The sequence below is a fragment of the Serinus canaria genome, chromosome W (genome assembly GCF_022539315.1).
Source record: "Serinus canaria isolate serCan28SL12 chromosome W, serCan2020, whole genome shotgun sequence".
NCBI classification, from domain to species: Eukaryota; Metazoa; Chordata; class Aves; order Passeriformes; family Fringillidae; genus Serinus; species Serinus canaria.
Window position 1 is genome coordinate 14,618,476 of NC_066342.1, and position 15,458 is coordinate 14,633,933.

The 15,458-nt window shown below is 41.7% G+C and overlaps 1 protein-coding gene across 1 annotated transcript in view; it reads right to left on the bottom strand.

The window, feature by feature from the left end:
• The window catches only part of LOC103823257 (transportin-1-like), a 153,202-nt gene that overhangs the window by 120,119 nt on the left and 17,625 nt on the right, over positions 1–15,458 (bottom strand). The window contains exons 2-4 of the mRNA XM_050986343.1: positions 11,957–12,070; positions 8,902–8,977; positions 1,204–1,353 (exon numbers count right to left, since the gene is read on the bottom strand). Coding sequence (XP_050842300.1) covers positions 1,204–1,353; positions 8,902–8,977; positions 11,957–12,070 — 340 coding nt within the window. The remainder of the gene's footprint in view (positions 1–1,203; positions 1,354–8,901; positions 8,978–11,956; positions 12,071–15,458) is intronic.

Consider the following 15,458-nt stretch of genomic DNA (forward strand, 5'->3'; position numbering starts at 1 on the left):
AAAGAAACCAGGAGGAAGCATAGCTGGGACAGTTGATCTGAACTGGCCAAGGGGATATTCCACACCATAGAACATCATGTTCAGTATAAAAACTGAGGGGAGTTGGCTATGAGGGGCCAATTGCTGCTCAGGGATGTGCTGGGCATCAGTCAGTGGGTGGTCAGCAACTGTATTGCGCATCACTTGTTTCTCTTGGCTTCTGTAACTCTATGTCCTTCTTGTGACAATTATTAGTAATATTATTTGTATATTTTTATTATTGAAATTATTATTTTGTTTCAATTATAAATTGTTCTTATCTCAACCTGATTCTCCTCCCCACTGGGGGGACAGATGGGGGAGTGAGCAGGCATCTGTGTGGTACTTAGTTACTTAGGGGTGAAACCATGACATTATTTTATAACAGAAATCAGCTGATACAAGCTGAATGCCTTTCTGAACTTGCATCCAATCCCTGTTTTTTTCTACTGTACTTAAATATACATTAATTTAACTTTTTTTCTAGTTTTTGGAGTGGACAAGGAAAATTACAATTGCAATAATTGGGGGAAATCATATTCTCAAAGAGCAGACAGAAAACCAACATTACCTAGAAATAAGTAAAAATAACAAATATTCACGTTATGGAAGAGGTGTACTAAACCACAGGATTTAGGAAATAAAAAAAACATACAACAAAAACACTTGTAGCTGGTGTTCTGATCACCACACCTTATCTACTGTTTTCTGACAGAAGCTATTTAAAAAACATGAACTCATTATGTTAATGTATGTAACATCTGGTGTAATGATTCCCTGAAGCGATGTGCATATGGGGAAGCAAAGAGGAAATCCACAAACAGAAGTGTTTTACTAATGCAAGTGGAGTGCTGAAATAGTTCTGAAGTCAGAACCTTTACCTTACTCCTGGTTTTTGGTATAAAAATTGGCAGCAATCTGAATTTTAACAGATTCAAGTAAACTTATGTTCAGTCACATTTCAAGAGATGCAAACAGAATTGCTAATTCAGTTTTAAGAAAATAGGAAAGAAAAATATATTTGTATATTCACACTGAAGATTAATATCAGAATCAAATCATGATGTGGTTGTGACAATTATCAGAAGCAAATAGTTTTAGGAGTTTAATAACTCACTTGCACAGCTCTCACTTATATCAGTAACATTTTCAGTGTGCAGAATACAGTAATAAGAGTAAACTTACCTACAGTAGCTCTAATTAAGGGGGAGGAATCACCAATATTGTTCAAACATTCATTTTTAATGAAGTCAGTTACTCCATTTGGAAAGTTGTGAAAATGTGCTTTTACATTATTCTTTAAGATGAGACCACTCAAGGAACGCGTCGGCTCATCTGCAACAGAAAATAATTGTGTTTATAACTTCCATCAGTTCTTAGGATAAAGTAGATTTGCAGAACAATGCAACAAGATCAAAGCTTACAGTGATAAATATTAATCTTTATTTCCTTATCCCTCCTTCCAAATACAACCATCAATTTACATAAAAAGTTTTTTAGTTTCAGAGTTCACTTGTGAGCAGATTCATGTTTAGTTCTTCAACCAAGGGCATAAGTAACTTGGTATTATTTCTGAAGCATGCTGAAAGTGAGATGTGGATGTTCTACATAGAAAGGATTAGTTTATAGTATAAGAAAATTTAAATTTAAAGTTTACAACAATCCAAATCAGCCGATAAAGCTAATTTTAATCAGCATTTTAGCCTTTGGTCAGTTGCGCACCCCCACCCTACCTACTGGTGAGTTGGTGTGAGAAGCAGAAAAGGCCATGGCTCTGTGTAAGCCCTGCTCAGCAGTAACAAAAACATCCCTGTGTTATCATCGTTTCCAGTACAAATCCAAAACACAGTCCCATATCAGTCACTGTGAAAAAAATTAACTCTACCTCAGCCCAAACCAGAAGAGAAGCCCTGACTTTGGCAAAAAGTAAGGATGTGTAAAGTTCATTTGCACCAAGAGTTACAGTTTACACACAGCTCTATTCTAGGCCTTCAAAACTATTAACATCCCCAAAGAAATATAAGAAAAATAAGAGATATAACTTTCAAATATAAAATATTTTAAAACTAAAAGTTAGTGCATTATTACACAAGGACTCTTATCATACCCATGATGACTGACTGAGGGCCATTAAAAATACTTTAGAGTGCAACCGTTGCTAGTTGAAAAAAAATGGTACTTTTAAAAAGAGGGGCTACTGCTAAAATTAATTTTAATCAACTGATTATGAGTTCCAAAACCAGAATGCTGTATACGAGTATTAGAACAAGATTTAAAAGTATATTTCAGTCTTCCTGTCTTAGGTTGGAAATGGGGGTGTTTATTCTATTCCTATCTATGAGAGGTGGGGCAGTTATCTTCTGTTAATGGGCAGTTTCTTGATCTCTTCCACAACCAATCCTCCCTCCGGGAAATATCTTCTTTTGATGGGCCATTGAGTGTCACTGCATGACTGATAAAATTACATCATCCCATTGCAAGAAGCTCTGCCCAGAGGGAGGAGCCAAGCATTCCTATCTGGATGTAATCATAGATTTGGAACACCACAGGCAGCCTTTTCCCACTGGATTCCCCAGAGGAGCAGCTTTCTTCTCTGCTGGATTTCCAAAGGAAGACCATGCCCATCTACACCACCACTGTACCTTCAGAGGAAAACTACACCCTTCTACAGGATCACTGCTTCAACAGAACCACATCTGTCACTTCAGGACTGCAGCCACCATTTAATTGGACTGCTACCAACACCCTGAGCCACAGGGTGTCAGGTCGTATTCTGACTCTGTCAGCGGTTTGTTTTCTTGTTTGTACTATTGCATTTCTGTTTTTAATTTTCCTAGTAAAGAACTGTTATTCCTATTCCCATATCTTTGCCTGAAAGCCCCTTAATTTAAAAATTATAAAAATTTGGAGGGAGGGGGTTTACATTTTCCATTTCAAGGAAGGCTCCTGTCTTCCTTAGCAGACACCTGTCTTTTCAAACCAAGACACGTCCTAAAGAAGCACTAATTTTCATTCTCTGTAACTATAAATATTGATTTACAAGCATTGGTCTTACATAGAATTCAGTAACTTCATAAACTAGGAATCCACCCGATGCATATATATTTAAAAGACTTCTATAACTTTGCCTATGCTACAGGTTTTAAATACCTACAAACTTCTAAACAATGTAAAAATAAAAGTTTCTGCAGGGCAGTGCATTTCAAGGGCCAAAAACTTTACTCGGAGAACAGATGTACAATTTTAAATAAAAATACCAAAAACTAGATGAGCAGACATACGTCTGTCAATTACAGAATGTGGTTATGAGATGTGACAAGTATTATGATTATGATTATGATTATGATTATGATTACTTAGCAAGTAAAATAAAGTAATTTTATCATTTTGCTTAAAATTTTGAAGATGTCAATAACAAAGGTGAGGTGGAGAATATCCTAAAGGAGGACATTCTTACTTGAACTCTTGATCAGTCTCAGGTTCACCTATAATGCTCTCTGAATTCAAGGTAAAATCTCTCAAATTATTATTACACTAATTTAATATGTCCAATTATTATTTCCTTGCATATCTATAATCCACTGATAGGTATGCTCATATCCAAGTAATCCAGTCCTCCATAAGCAGTTATTCAGAATTAATGTTGTATCTGGCCAGGAAGTAAGCCAAAGGCATTTTCCTTTCATTTACACGCTATTTACAGCCCTTGCAAGCCACAATGAAAGCATTATTTTTAGCAGCCACAGTTAGACACAGAATAACAGAATCATTTAGGATGGAAAGGACCTTTAAGATCATTAAGTCTAACCATTAACCCAGTACTGCCAAGTCCACCACCAAACCATGTTTTCAAGTGCCACATCCACAGAACTTTAAAATCCCTCCAAGGATGGTGACTCCATCACTGTCTTGGGAAGCCTATGTCAGAGCTTGACAACCCTTTCATAGCAGAAATTTTCCCTAATACCCAACCTAAACCTCCCCTGGTGCAACTTGAGGCTATTTCCTCTTGTCTAGTCATGTGTTAACTGGGAGAAGAGGCCAATCCCCACCTGGCTATAACTTCCTTTCAGGTAGTTGTAGAGAGTGATAAGGTCTCTCCTGAGCGTCCTTTTCCCCAGGCTGAGCCCCCAGAGCTCCCTCAGCTGGTCCTCATCAGACTTGTGCTCCAGACCCTTCCCCAGCTCCATTGCCCTTCTCTGGACATGCTCCAGAACCTCAATGTCTTTCTTGTTGTGAGGGGCCCAAAATTGAACACAGTACTTGAGGTGCAGCCACACCACTGCCAAGTAAAGGAGAACAATCACTGCCCTGGTCCTGCTGGCCACACTATTTCTGATACAAGCAAGGATTCCATTGGCCTTCTTGGCCACCTGGGCACACTGCTGGCTCATGTTCAGCCACTATCAACCAGCACCTACAGGTCCTTTTCCACAGGGCCACTTTCCAGCCAATCTTCCCAAGCCTGTAGCGCTACAGGGGGTTACTGAGTCCCAATGGCAGGACCTGAAGTGTGGCCAGGATGAAAAATTATGGCCAAAGCCCTCTCTTGCAACCCTATAAACAGCAGTCCAAAATAAGACCCTTTGAGCTTTCTTGGCCCACAGCAGCTGCAACCAGCAACCTCCCTGAATGAGACCTCTGAGACACAGCGAACTTTTAAGTTTGCTATTCTTGGAGGATTGCCAAACAACAATAAATCCTGGGCTGATGTGGATGTGACAGCCTGGTCAGAGCAAGAAAATGAGATAAGTTTTCTCACAGTGGACTTGTGAGACTTTTAGGGAGTTGTAGAGAAAGGATGAGAACTTATTATAAACAACCTGCAGGTGGTGTTTTCTTATTCTTTGTTTTTCTGTTCTTCTCAAGGATTGTTTGGGAGAAAAGTGCTTTTGTTAATTAGCCAATCAAGTGGAATGTATCTGAACTGTCTATAAAAATGAAGTTTTTCCGCATTAAAGCCGTTGTTGTGCAAAACAGCCTGCTTAGAGTCCGTGCCGCTTTCTTACTCGATAGTGACAAGCTGATACCCCCCACTCCTAGAGGCTTGACCCTTTGCCCACTGAGACAATACAAAGGCATCTGAAGTGAATGTTTCACTACCTTTGAGAGGAATTTTTCACAGATACCTTGTACAGACTTGTCATGGTTTGACGCTGGCGCAATGCCAGTGCCCCCATGAAAATATATTCTCTTTAATGGCTGCTGTGACATGTGACCAGCAATAGAGAAGAGCAGGCTCAAACTTAGAAATAAAGAAAAAATAACTTTATCAACATACAACTATAATAAAAGGAACACACAGAAAATTCAGAATGAAAAACCTTCCGAAACATTCCTCCTCCCCCCACCCAGTTTCCACCCAAGCACAGTGAGACAAAACCTTAGATTCTCAGTCAAGTTACCACCCCTCAGATAATCAATTCTCAGTTCACCAAGAAGAGAGGAGTCCCTCTTGTACCATAGGCTTGCCCAGGAAACACAGTTGAAACCTCTTGTGTTTCCATGTCACACGTGGCACCGCCTGGAGAACATTTGCCATTGTGACATCTTCCTTCCTTCCATGTACAGTGCTCTCACCACTGTTCGTGGATCAAAACTGCTTATAGGGTTCCCTTTAAGGATGCTTTGCCAAGTACCAAAAAAGCAACAGTTTCTCACTTTTGGGACAAAGGTCCCCCCATTTTCACTCCCCCTTGGGCCGAGGGTCTCGAGAACCGAGATCTTTTTCCCTGAAGACAGAGGGCACCACCACACCCTCCTCATCTTTCTCTGTTCTCTCCACTCCTGCACTTGGCGTCACTGCAGCAGGTCACTCTCCTGCACTGGCAATCACTACAGCAGGTCACTCTCTTGGCCCAAGCCATTGCCTCCCCCTAAATGCAGTCTCTGTGTTACAGGAAATTGGTTCAGTCTATGGCTATGCAAGAAAAGTCCAGCCAAAGGCCACTCCATCATCTCCTCCCACTTAGGATTCTTCCCCATCTTCTTCTGACATCCTTCACTTGCTCAGACCTTCACCACACTTGCCCATTTCCTTCTATTTCATGTCTATCTCTCTTCTCATTCAAATCAAGGAGTACTAGTGTTTCGTTAAGTGTTTATTGTCCAAGAAAAGGGTTAAAATCTCGGGCTCTGCCTGCCCAGAACTCCCATGGCAGCCGGGCACCTTCTCGCCACACCTCCCCCCCTTCTCCTTCGGCCTGGCACAAGCACAGGCACAGGCTCTCTCCCTCTCTCTCTCTCCCGGGGGGGGGGGGGGCTGCCCCATGCCTCTCAGTGCTCCTCCACCCTTCCATCCTGCAGGGGCCTTCACCCGCCTTCTCTGTCCAAGGCTCCGACCTACCTCACCCCAGCTACATGGCTTCCCCTCCCCCATCCAACCAGTGTCTGGGCAGGGGAGGCCTGACCTCTTTCACCAACCTAGAACCAAGAGAGAGTTCCCCTGGGAATTCTCTGCTGTTTAACCCCCTGTGTTCTCAGAGGCGTATCCATGTCTTCAGTGGCCACACCAGGTGCCAATATTCAAATCTGAGCACTGATTGGTTTGACCACAACCTCCCAAAAAACTCACTTCCTTATCAACCTAGGACAAGACTCTTTATATCTGTGTCCATATGCTATAGCAAATGTGGAGGAAACACTGCTCTCTGAGATACTCAAGTACTTTAGATTTGTAAATTACGCCTGTAAGAAAGTTACTGTTGTGCTACAGTAAATCCTATATGAATCCTTTGTTAAATTGTTTAAGTTATAAATTAAGTTAAATGCTGTTAAGGTACTGTCAAGTTTAAGTTAGGATAAGTACTGATAAGTTTAAGAACTGTTAAATTAAAGTGCTGTTAGGCCTTTAGGCCATATTAGTTTTTATCCTTACCCTTTTTATCCTTTTGTCTCTCCCCCACCTCTCCCTGATAATTTTGGATTTATGTCAGTTTGGATTGATTGACTGGATTTTTTTTGTTTGCTTTTCCTCTGTGTGCCTTAACCATCTAGTTAGTAGAGTGAACCTTGCCAATGAAGGTTGTTGTGCTTTTGCTTTTATTTTAAACCTGTTTTTACTGATACCTTTGCCGGTGATTCTTTAAGCAATATTAGAACACTCATTCAATTCATGACACAGTGGGAGCGCTAAATTGGAGAGTACCATTCCTAAGCCATGACAGCCTTATTTGGTGCCCAATGTGCAGCACAAAGGCTTGAGATAACAACAGATCTGACAAGAGAAGGTCAGAAACTAATTTGATCTAACCATTTATTGTATTAGGTGCGGAGCCACTGGTCACAATGTTGCTTGGTCTGTTCATGTGGGTGTGGTGCCGAATCCTGTGTATGTTCTCATATATGCTCTTTGTGGTGCTCTTTTTCAGAGCAGGGAGAGGGATCAGGATTGCTTTGTTGCTGTACTGTAGGATATCAGTTGATGACATGATAACATCAAGTGCAATGAGGATCAATTGGGATGTGTATTCAGTGTTGCTCTCCTGCCCTGGCCTTGGGTGCTACCTTTGGGAGTCCATTAATAATTGTACCCGTCCTCTGGGGGGAACAGGGGAGGATGATTTTCCCCAGACTTTACCCCCTTTTCCTCCTTCAGGCCTGTTACATCAAGTTTGGGGAATGTTAAGGAAAGCATGTTCTTGCTGCTACATCTGCCAGGTCTCCTCAGTGCAGTCCACACCATGTTTAGAGTTAAGAAAGAGGTTTCTAGGGAGGTTATTAAAAGATCTGCCCTGAGGGTAGATAGTCATTACTGATCATTACCAAGGAATTGCCTGAATTTTCCAACTTGGAGAGGCTACACTATGCCATAAACAGTTTGTACAAATGTCCATAAAAATAAGCCAACAGTAAGAAACTACATTATTTTTAGAATTAAGGCTTCAGAATGAAGATTCTACAGACATAATATTTGGACAACTCTAGGATGTGATTGTGTGGTTTCATATAGGGTAGAGTTAATTTATTCTCAGTAGCTGTTACAGGGCTGTGTTTTGGATTTAGAATGAGAATGGTGTTGATAACATGCTGATGTTTTCATTTCTTTGCTAACTCATGCTTAACCTAAGTCAAGGAATTTTTTCTTGTCTCATGTTCTGCAAGTGAGGAGGTTCACAAAAGAAACTGGGAGGGAGCACAGCTGGGACAGGTGACCCAAACTGACCAAAGGGATATTCCACACCATAGAATGTCATGCCCAGTATATAAACTGGTGGGAGTTACCCAGAAGGGTGGCCGATCTGGGTTCAGGAAGGGGAGTCTGGCATCAGTCAGCAGATGGTGAGCAATTGCATTGTGCATCACTTGTTTTTCCCTTACTATAATTATTATTATAATTTACCATTATTACTGTATTTTACCTTATTTTCAATTATTAAACTGTTCTTAACATATAAGTTTTACTTTTGATTCTCCTCCCCATTCCATCAGGGTGCGGGGGAGAGATGGGGATTGAGCAAGCAGCTGCAACAGTAATCTTCTAAACATTTAATAGATTGATTACTAGGGAGATCATAATCACAACTGGATTTAGCAGCATGATTTATAACGTGTATAGTCATGATTCATCACCATGACATGCAAAGTTATTCCACAATTTCACTGTAGTTTCATAGAAGTATGATGCTCCCACATTTTTTTTAAGATTTCATTGGACTTTTAGAATGGAATCTCTTTCAAGACGGAAACTACAAGCGCCATGTTATCAGATCTTTTTCCACAAAGATTCCCAAGTGGATAAAAAGTTCTTCTACATGACTATAGAGATCAACCCACCAGCACACTGAGTATAAAAATCAGTTTCCTTTTTCTTTCAAGCTAAATAAAATAATTTTTTTTTAAATAAAAAAATAGAATAAACCAGTCATTATCCTAAGAACTTACCTTCAGACTTCAGCTTTGTAAGAACAAAAATCAGGTAGTTGTTGAAATCTGGATACTGATTGAGTTGTTCTAGTTTCTGAAGAGAAACACTGTTAAAGAAATTAAAATCTTCAATCACAGCATTTATAGCTTTCTGAACACTATGATTAAGTGAGCTATGTACTACTGAATCATTTAAAAATGCTATGACTATAAACTCACAACATACAGGCTATGAACACTTTAAAAACAATTTCTGTAATTTTCATACTGAAGCAGTAGCTCTTTAGTTATGTTGAAATCTGAGAAAAGAATCCAGGAACAAACACAGAAATACCCACCCTCCCCAAATCCCCTACATTCCTCTGCACAGTTTTAGATTTCAAAATTTGCACTTAAAAGTCAACAAAACCTAAGGAATTCACTGAGACACAATCACATAATACATCATTTTTTTTTACTCCACAATAAATAAAAGCATTTCAGCATTAAAATACAACTATGATGATTTTTATAAGCTCGTCACTTTAGTATTAGTCATATACATTTTTATGATGCTAACTAGCCAGTCTGAGCTTTCAACTGTGAGAAGCTGTTTCATTGTAAATGCCCAGATATTTGTACAAAGAAGTTCATGTTTATCCATGGTCTCTTTAAAAATAAATCCTGTACACAAAACGATTTTCTAGTGACACCTCTCTGAAAAAGCATCTTACTAGCAATACCAACCTCTTGACTATGTTCTCTGGGGCAACTGCAAGAAGAATTATTATGTTTCTGAACAATTAGAAGGTACGTAGCTGTTTTTCTAAAATTTGTCATTACTTTTGCCTCAATTTTCCAAGTATTCTACCACTGCTTGCCTAGAACAGCATTCTGGCATTCTCCTTGTATCTTGTTCTCACACCCTAGTATTAATTACTATTATGCTCAACAATATTTTAAGTCATAAGCATGCAGTTACCAAATATACCAGATATCATCAGTATGGCAAACAATGAAGGCATTTAACAAAAAATATTTTTAGAACTAGTAGGATTATTTGCTTTATAGACATTTATTTTACTTGCTGTACAGCTAAAGCTCTAAATATTCAAAGTTGCTAAATTCTGACCATACATAATGATGTTGACATTGATGGACCTTGCACTGATCAATAGCCAGATGCCATTATTTGAAGCAGACCTTTAAAACGCAATTTTACATGAAAGCTACATTATAATCACTGCTGCTATAATCACTTTTGTATTTTAAATACTAAAGAGCACCTGTTTAAATATGGGGTGTTGTCAGAACATATCACCAAAGGGGGCACCAAGTATCACCAAAGGGGTATAGAGGACAGACAAAGGTGATACGGAGACTCCATGGTCAGAAGGCATGAAAAGGCACTTTTTTATTAGAAATTCACAGTTCTTATAGAAACAATGGTGGACCTAAAACCTGACTGGCCTTTAGGAAACTTCTCTCACCTATTGGTCAAGAAGGGACAACTCCTTCTTGTAAACATCTTTGACAAACAGAGATTGCCTGCTTGGTGCAGATTGAGATAGTAATTGTTTTAATTCTTTCTCTGAGCTTTCTCACAGCTTCTCAGGAAAATCCTGGGAGAGCTGTGTCTCTCTGTTCAGAGAATATGTGATTACCACAAGAACACTTAGCAACTTCTGTATAGTATTTTCCATAGGAATCAATACCATCTTAAGAATCTGAAACACAGCTGAAAAAACAAGGTGAAATCTACCTTCACCTTTCAGGTAAGAACAGAAGCCTTCCAAGGTTTGACCACATCTACTAGGAAAGCCAAGAAGTCGAGCAAATTTGGCTTCAAGCTAAACTCCTAACACAACATACATATGTATTCTTACCTACATAAATGTTTTGTTGCCTTTTGTGAAGACCTTCAAGCAAATGCCTTAAATAAAAAGGGATCAAGATGCTAAACTCATTTTCTTCATAGGAGGATATCCTTTCAGGACTTCTAGATATTTTAAAGCACCTCTATAGTTAGCTCAGGGAACAGGAGACAGTAGATGAGAGTTTTATTTTTCAAGACTTATGCTTCTACTAGACTTAATGTAAAATTTTCCTTTTTCAGTCTTTGGTCCTTAAAACTTTGCTATTTCATCACTTCTACAGTCAAGAGAAACCTGAGGGGGGAACAAACTCCACACCCAAACAACAAACCAAGAATCCACAACACTAATGCAAAATGCACTGCAAAGCTGCACAAGCCAGATAGGGTAGATTTCACTATTCCTGTAAGATGTAAAAAGTGTAACGAACAGTATTTCAGGCTCAGGATTCTAGGCAGAAACATCCTCACAACACAGCAAAACACGGTCAGAGCCAGCAGGTCACCACGAGCGTGCAGTCGGCTCCATCAGGAACACTCCTCTCACCAGCTCCGGCTTTTGGCGTGAATCCTAGCGCCTGATTAGTTTAGAAAGCCCCTGCTCACCCCTGCTTTGCTGCAGGGGCGACGGCTACCCCGCGCCACATCATCAACTCTGCCTGGCGAGCAGAGGACCTCCCACCCCCGGCTCCGGCCTTCTCGGTGGGATATGCTGAGAATAAGAGCTAGGTGCTGGCAGCGGCCCAGCATGGAGTAATCTGGAAAGGCAGCAGATACCAAAGCAGCCACAAAGGAGCCAGAGCTTGGGGAAAAAAAAAAAACAAACAAACAAACAAAAAAAAAAAAAAAAAAAAAAAAAAAACCAAAAAAAAAAAAAAAAACAAAAAAAAACCCCAAAAAAACAACAAACCCGAACCTTTGCTCGGGGCTTGCAACAGGTGCCCGGGCTCTCGGCGGGAGAAGGCGGCCCTGCGGCCCCATAGGCCGCCTTAGTGGTTCAAATGCCGCGCCACGGCCACCCGCTCAAGCGGAGGCTCAGCCAAGTGTTTGCTGTGGCGGCGCCCCGGAAAGGCCCGGCCGCCACCTGCCTACCACAGCACTGGCCTGTGGCCGCGCTGCCCCCTACCCAAAGTCCCCAGCCTCCCTAGCGGTCGCCCGGACGGCCGCAGTCCCGCTCTGCCTGTTCCGCCCGCCCGCGGTGTAGGCCTCGACCAAGGATACTTGTTGAACGGCTCTCTGCGTGGTGGTGTCCGGAGACTGCGATTCCTTGAGCAGCTGCAGGATCTGTAGAAGACCCTGTTCATCAGGCTTCCACTCATACTCCATCTTGGCTTGCTGAAAAAAACATCAAACAAGAGGCCGCGATTAGCGGAGCGGCAGGCCCCGGGAAGAAGGGAGGGAGGGATGGGGGAAGGAAGGGAGAGAGGGAGGGAGGAAAGAAGGTAGGGGGAAGCAAGCAAGCACGCTAGCTAGCTGGCTGGCTGCATGATGCCCGGCCTGCTCTCACCCGAGCCTGACCCCACAGGACAGCACTAACCTGCTCCAGTACACGGACTGAGTCACGGCAAATTTGCAATCTGGCTCTAAGAGCCGCCTTGCGTCCTCCTGGGTCCTAGCGCCGCGCACGCCGCGCACGCCCCGCCCGCCAGCGCCGCCGTCAGCCTTTCCCCTGTGCGTTCCTCACCGTCAGGAGGCTGGGGGCGACAAAAGGCGAGCCCCTCAATTCCGGGCGGGGGGAAACGGGGCATCTCATCCACAGCCCTTCCCCACCACCACCCGAAACCAGAGAGAACGCTCCAGAAGCCCCGACAGGCAAAGGGTGAAGCAGAGCCTTCGCCCGGCCTCCTCGGGACAGCTGCGGCCACGCACTCGCAATACCTGTCAGCGACCAAGGAGGCTGCAGCCCACGACGAAGTGGGGATGCGAATGCAGACCGAAGGGTTAAGACCGTGATACCTGCTTTGCTGTCTGCTTTACTTCTACATGATTTAGTTTAATGATGGATAGATTTCATAAATTCTCAATGTCACGTGTAAAGAGGGATTAAGACCAACTACACAAGAAGGGGGGAAAGGAAATACTTTGAATACCGAGTGTATCTTATCCTTAGCGTCAAAATATATCAGAGGAAATTTCAGGTCAAAATTAGCAATTTTTGTGTATATAGAATAGAATAGTTCAGTTGGAAGGGACCTACAATGTTTTTTTTTCCTAAAACTTCACAGAAAGTGTTGACAAGTATTGGAACAGGCTGCCCAGGGAAGTGGTAGAATCACCATCCCTGGAGGGATTTAAAATACATTTAAAATACATTTGTGTTATGTACATATTATATATATATATCTCATATATATGCTACTGGGCAAAATAAGAACATACACTGATTAAAGCTGGTCTAAAATATGAAAATCAAAACCAGTAATTACTTATACTTTTACAATCTTATTTTTAGTCATTGTGTTTGTAATCATCCTGCTAACATTCCCCTTTCAGTGAAAACTTTCTGCTTGCTCTCCTGCGGCACAGTACTCAATATGAGTGTCACACACATGCTGCACATCACAGCCTTAACAATTGTTCAGAGGCACCAAGGACAGGAAACATTAGTGTTTCCTAAGTGTGGCCCAGGTAATGTTGTGTGGTTCCTAATTTCACCTCACCAATGCTTTCAATTAAATCCATATTTAAGTTACAGTCAGCTGTCCAGTCTCATGCACTAAGAAGTGTCCCGGAGACAAGTATCTCTAGGTGCTAAGAAGTCTCCTGGGTGAGTAAAGGCTTACTAGTTAGTAAGAAAGGATGGGCACAAAGGTTTATATGAAATGTTTGTGAGCAGTCCCTCTAGTACAGAAAAGTGTCAAGCAAAGAATCTAGGTTAGCCAGACTCAGGGCATTAAAATCTATGCTTGTGTCTCACAACCATATGAGCAGGAGAGTTCTCCGTAGTGATGCTTGCACAGATGGAACAGATGTAAGGTGAGGTCCAGCAAAACAAGGAAGTGCTTGTTTTGGGTCTCATTACCTTGACTGCTGCCTTGCCAGGCAGGCTGTAGAAATTCAATGATCTTTGACTTTTGGACCATTATCAAATTTGGTTGAAATTGATTAGAGCTTCAAAAGTTACTATTCAGAAATTATGACACAATAATTACATCTGTCAAATTTTATCAGGAAACCAAGTGCACTTGAGAAAAAGAAGATTAAATATGGAAAACAAGAACCAGAAAGGAAGGTTGAGAGACAGAACAGGAAAAAGCAGGAAGAGATGCAGGCCATGGATCCATACCTAAGAAAAACTGACATAGGTTTTCTTTCCATTTACATGACCAGACTTAAATCTTAATAAGATCTTTCTGCAGTGTAAGAGAAAAAAGCCTGCAAATCAGAGTATGAATGTGAGCCTCTACTATTAGTGGGGACATCAAAAAGCTTTAGACAATCATCCTCCAGGGTAGGTTCCTCCCTAGGCTACATACAGGATCCTTTAACACTGGGAGCTACTCAACATACATAGAAATCAAACCTGTCCTGGTTCTGGCCAAGATCAGCAGGAGGGGATGTGGCCAAGACATTGTGTTATTCATTACCACGTTACATCATTGCTAGAGGTAGGCAAAAGGGACTCACCTTCTGAGAAGGGCGTCCCTTTCAAATAGAACAAAGCATGGTGGGGTGGGGAACCAGTCAGCCATTGTTCATTGTCTCAGGGTCTATGGTGAACATTTTTGCATGTGAATCATTCCCTTTTTGCATACTTTAATTATTAACATTGTTGCTGTTACTTTTCAGTTTTTTATCTCATTGCTTTTTCTGGTTAATTGTTCATATCTCAACCTGTGACCTTTGACTTCTGTGCCTCTAATTCTCCTCTCCGGTCACCTGCAGGGGTAAGGAGGGGAAGAGGGGAAGAGGAAGCCAGCAGCAGTGTGGTTTGGAAAGTCTCGGTGTGAGAACTTAATTGGGGAGTACCATTCCTAAGCCATGACAGCCTTATTTGGGGCCCAATGTGCAGCACAAAGGGTTGAGACAGATTGGGCATTGGAATGGGCTGCCCAGGGAGGTGGCAGTCACCGTCCCTGGAGATGTTTAAGAAAAGACTGGATATGGCACTTAGTCCCATGGTCTAGTTGACAAGGTGGTGTTGGGTCATAGGTTGGACCCAATGATCTCCAAGGTCTTTTCAAACTTATTGATTTGTGATTCTGTAAATTCTCCTTGGAATAGAGGGTGATGGCTGGGTTTCTGATATAGTGAGGCCTGGCAAATTGACTACATTGGACCACTGCCACGAACACTCCAAGGCAAAAGCTATAAACCATGGTAGAGGCAACAACTGCCTGGCTGGAAACACACCCTGTAAACCATGCCACTGCTCAAAACACTATCTTAGGCCTTGAGAAATATATTTTGTGGTGACATGGTACCCCAGAGAGAATTGAATCAGACAATGGGACTAATTTTCAAAATAACCTTATAAACTCTTGGGCAAAGAAACATGGTATTGAGTGGATATATCCCATCCCTTATCACCCACAAGCCTCTGGAAAGATTGAGAGGTATAATGGATTGTTGAAGACTGTTAAGAGCATTAAGTAATGGGGCGTGGAAGCACTGGGATACAAATTTAGCAGAAGCCACTTGGCTGGTCAACACTAGGGGATCTGCTAACTGCCCTGGTCCTACCCACACAAAACCCCTACACACTGGGAGAAGATAAGGTCCC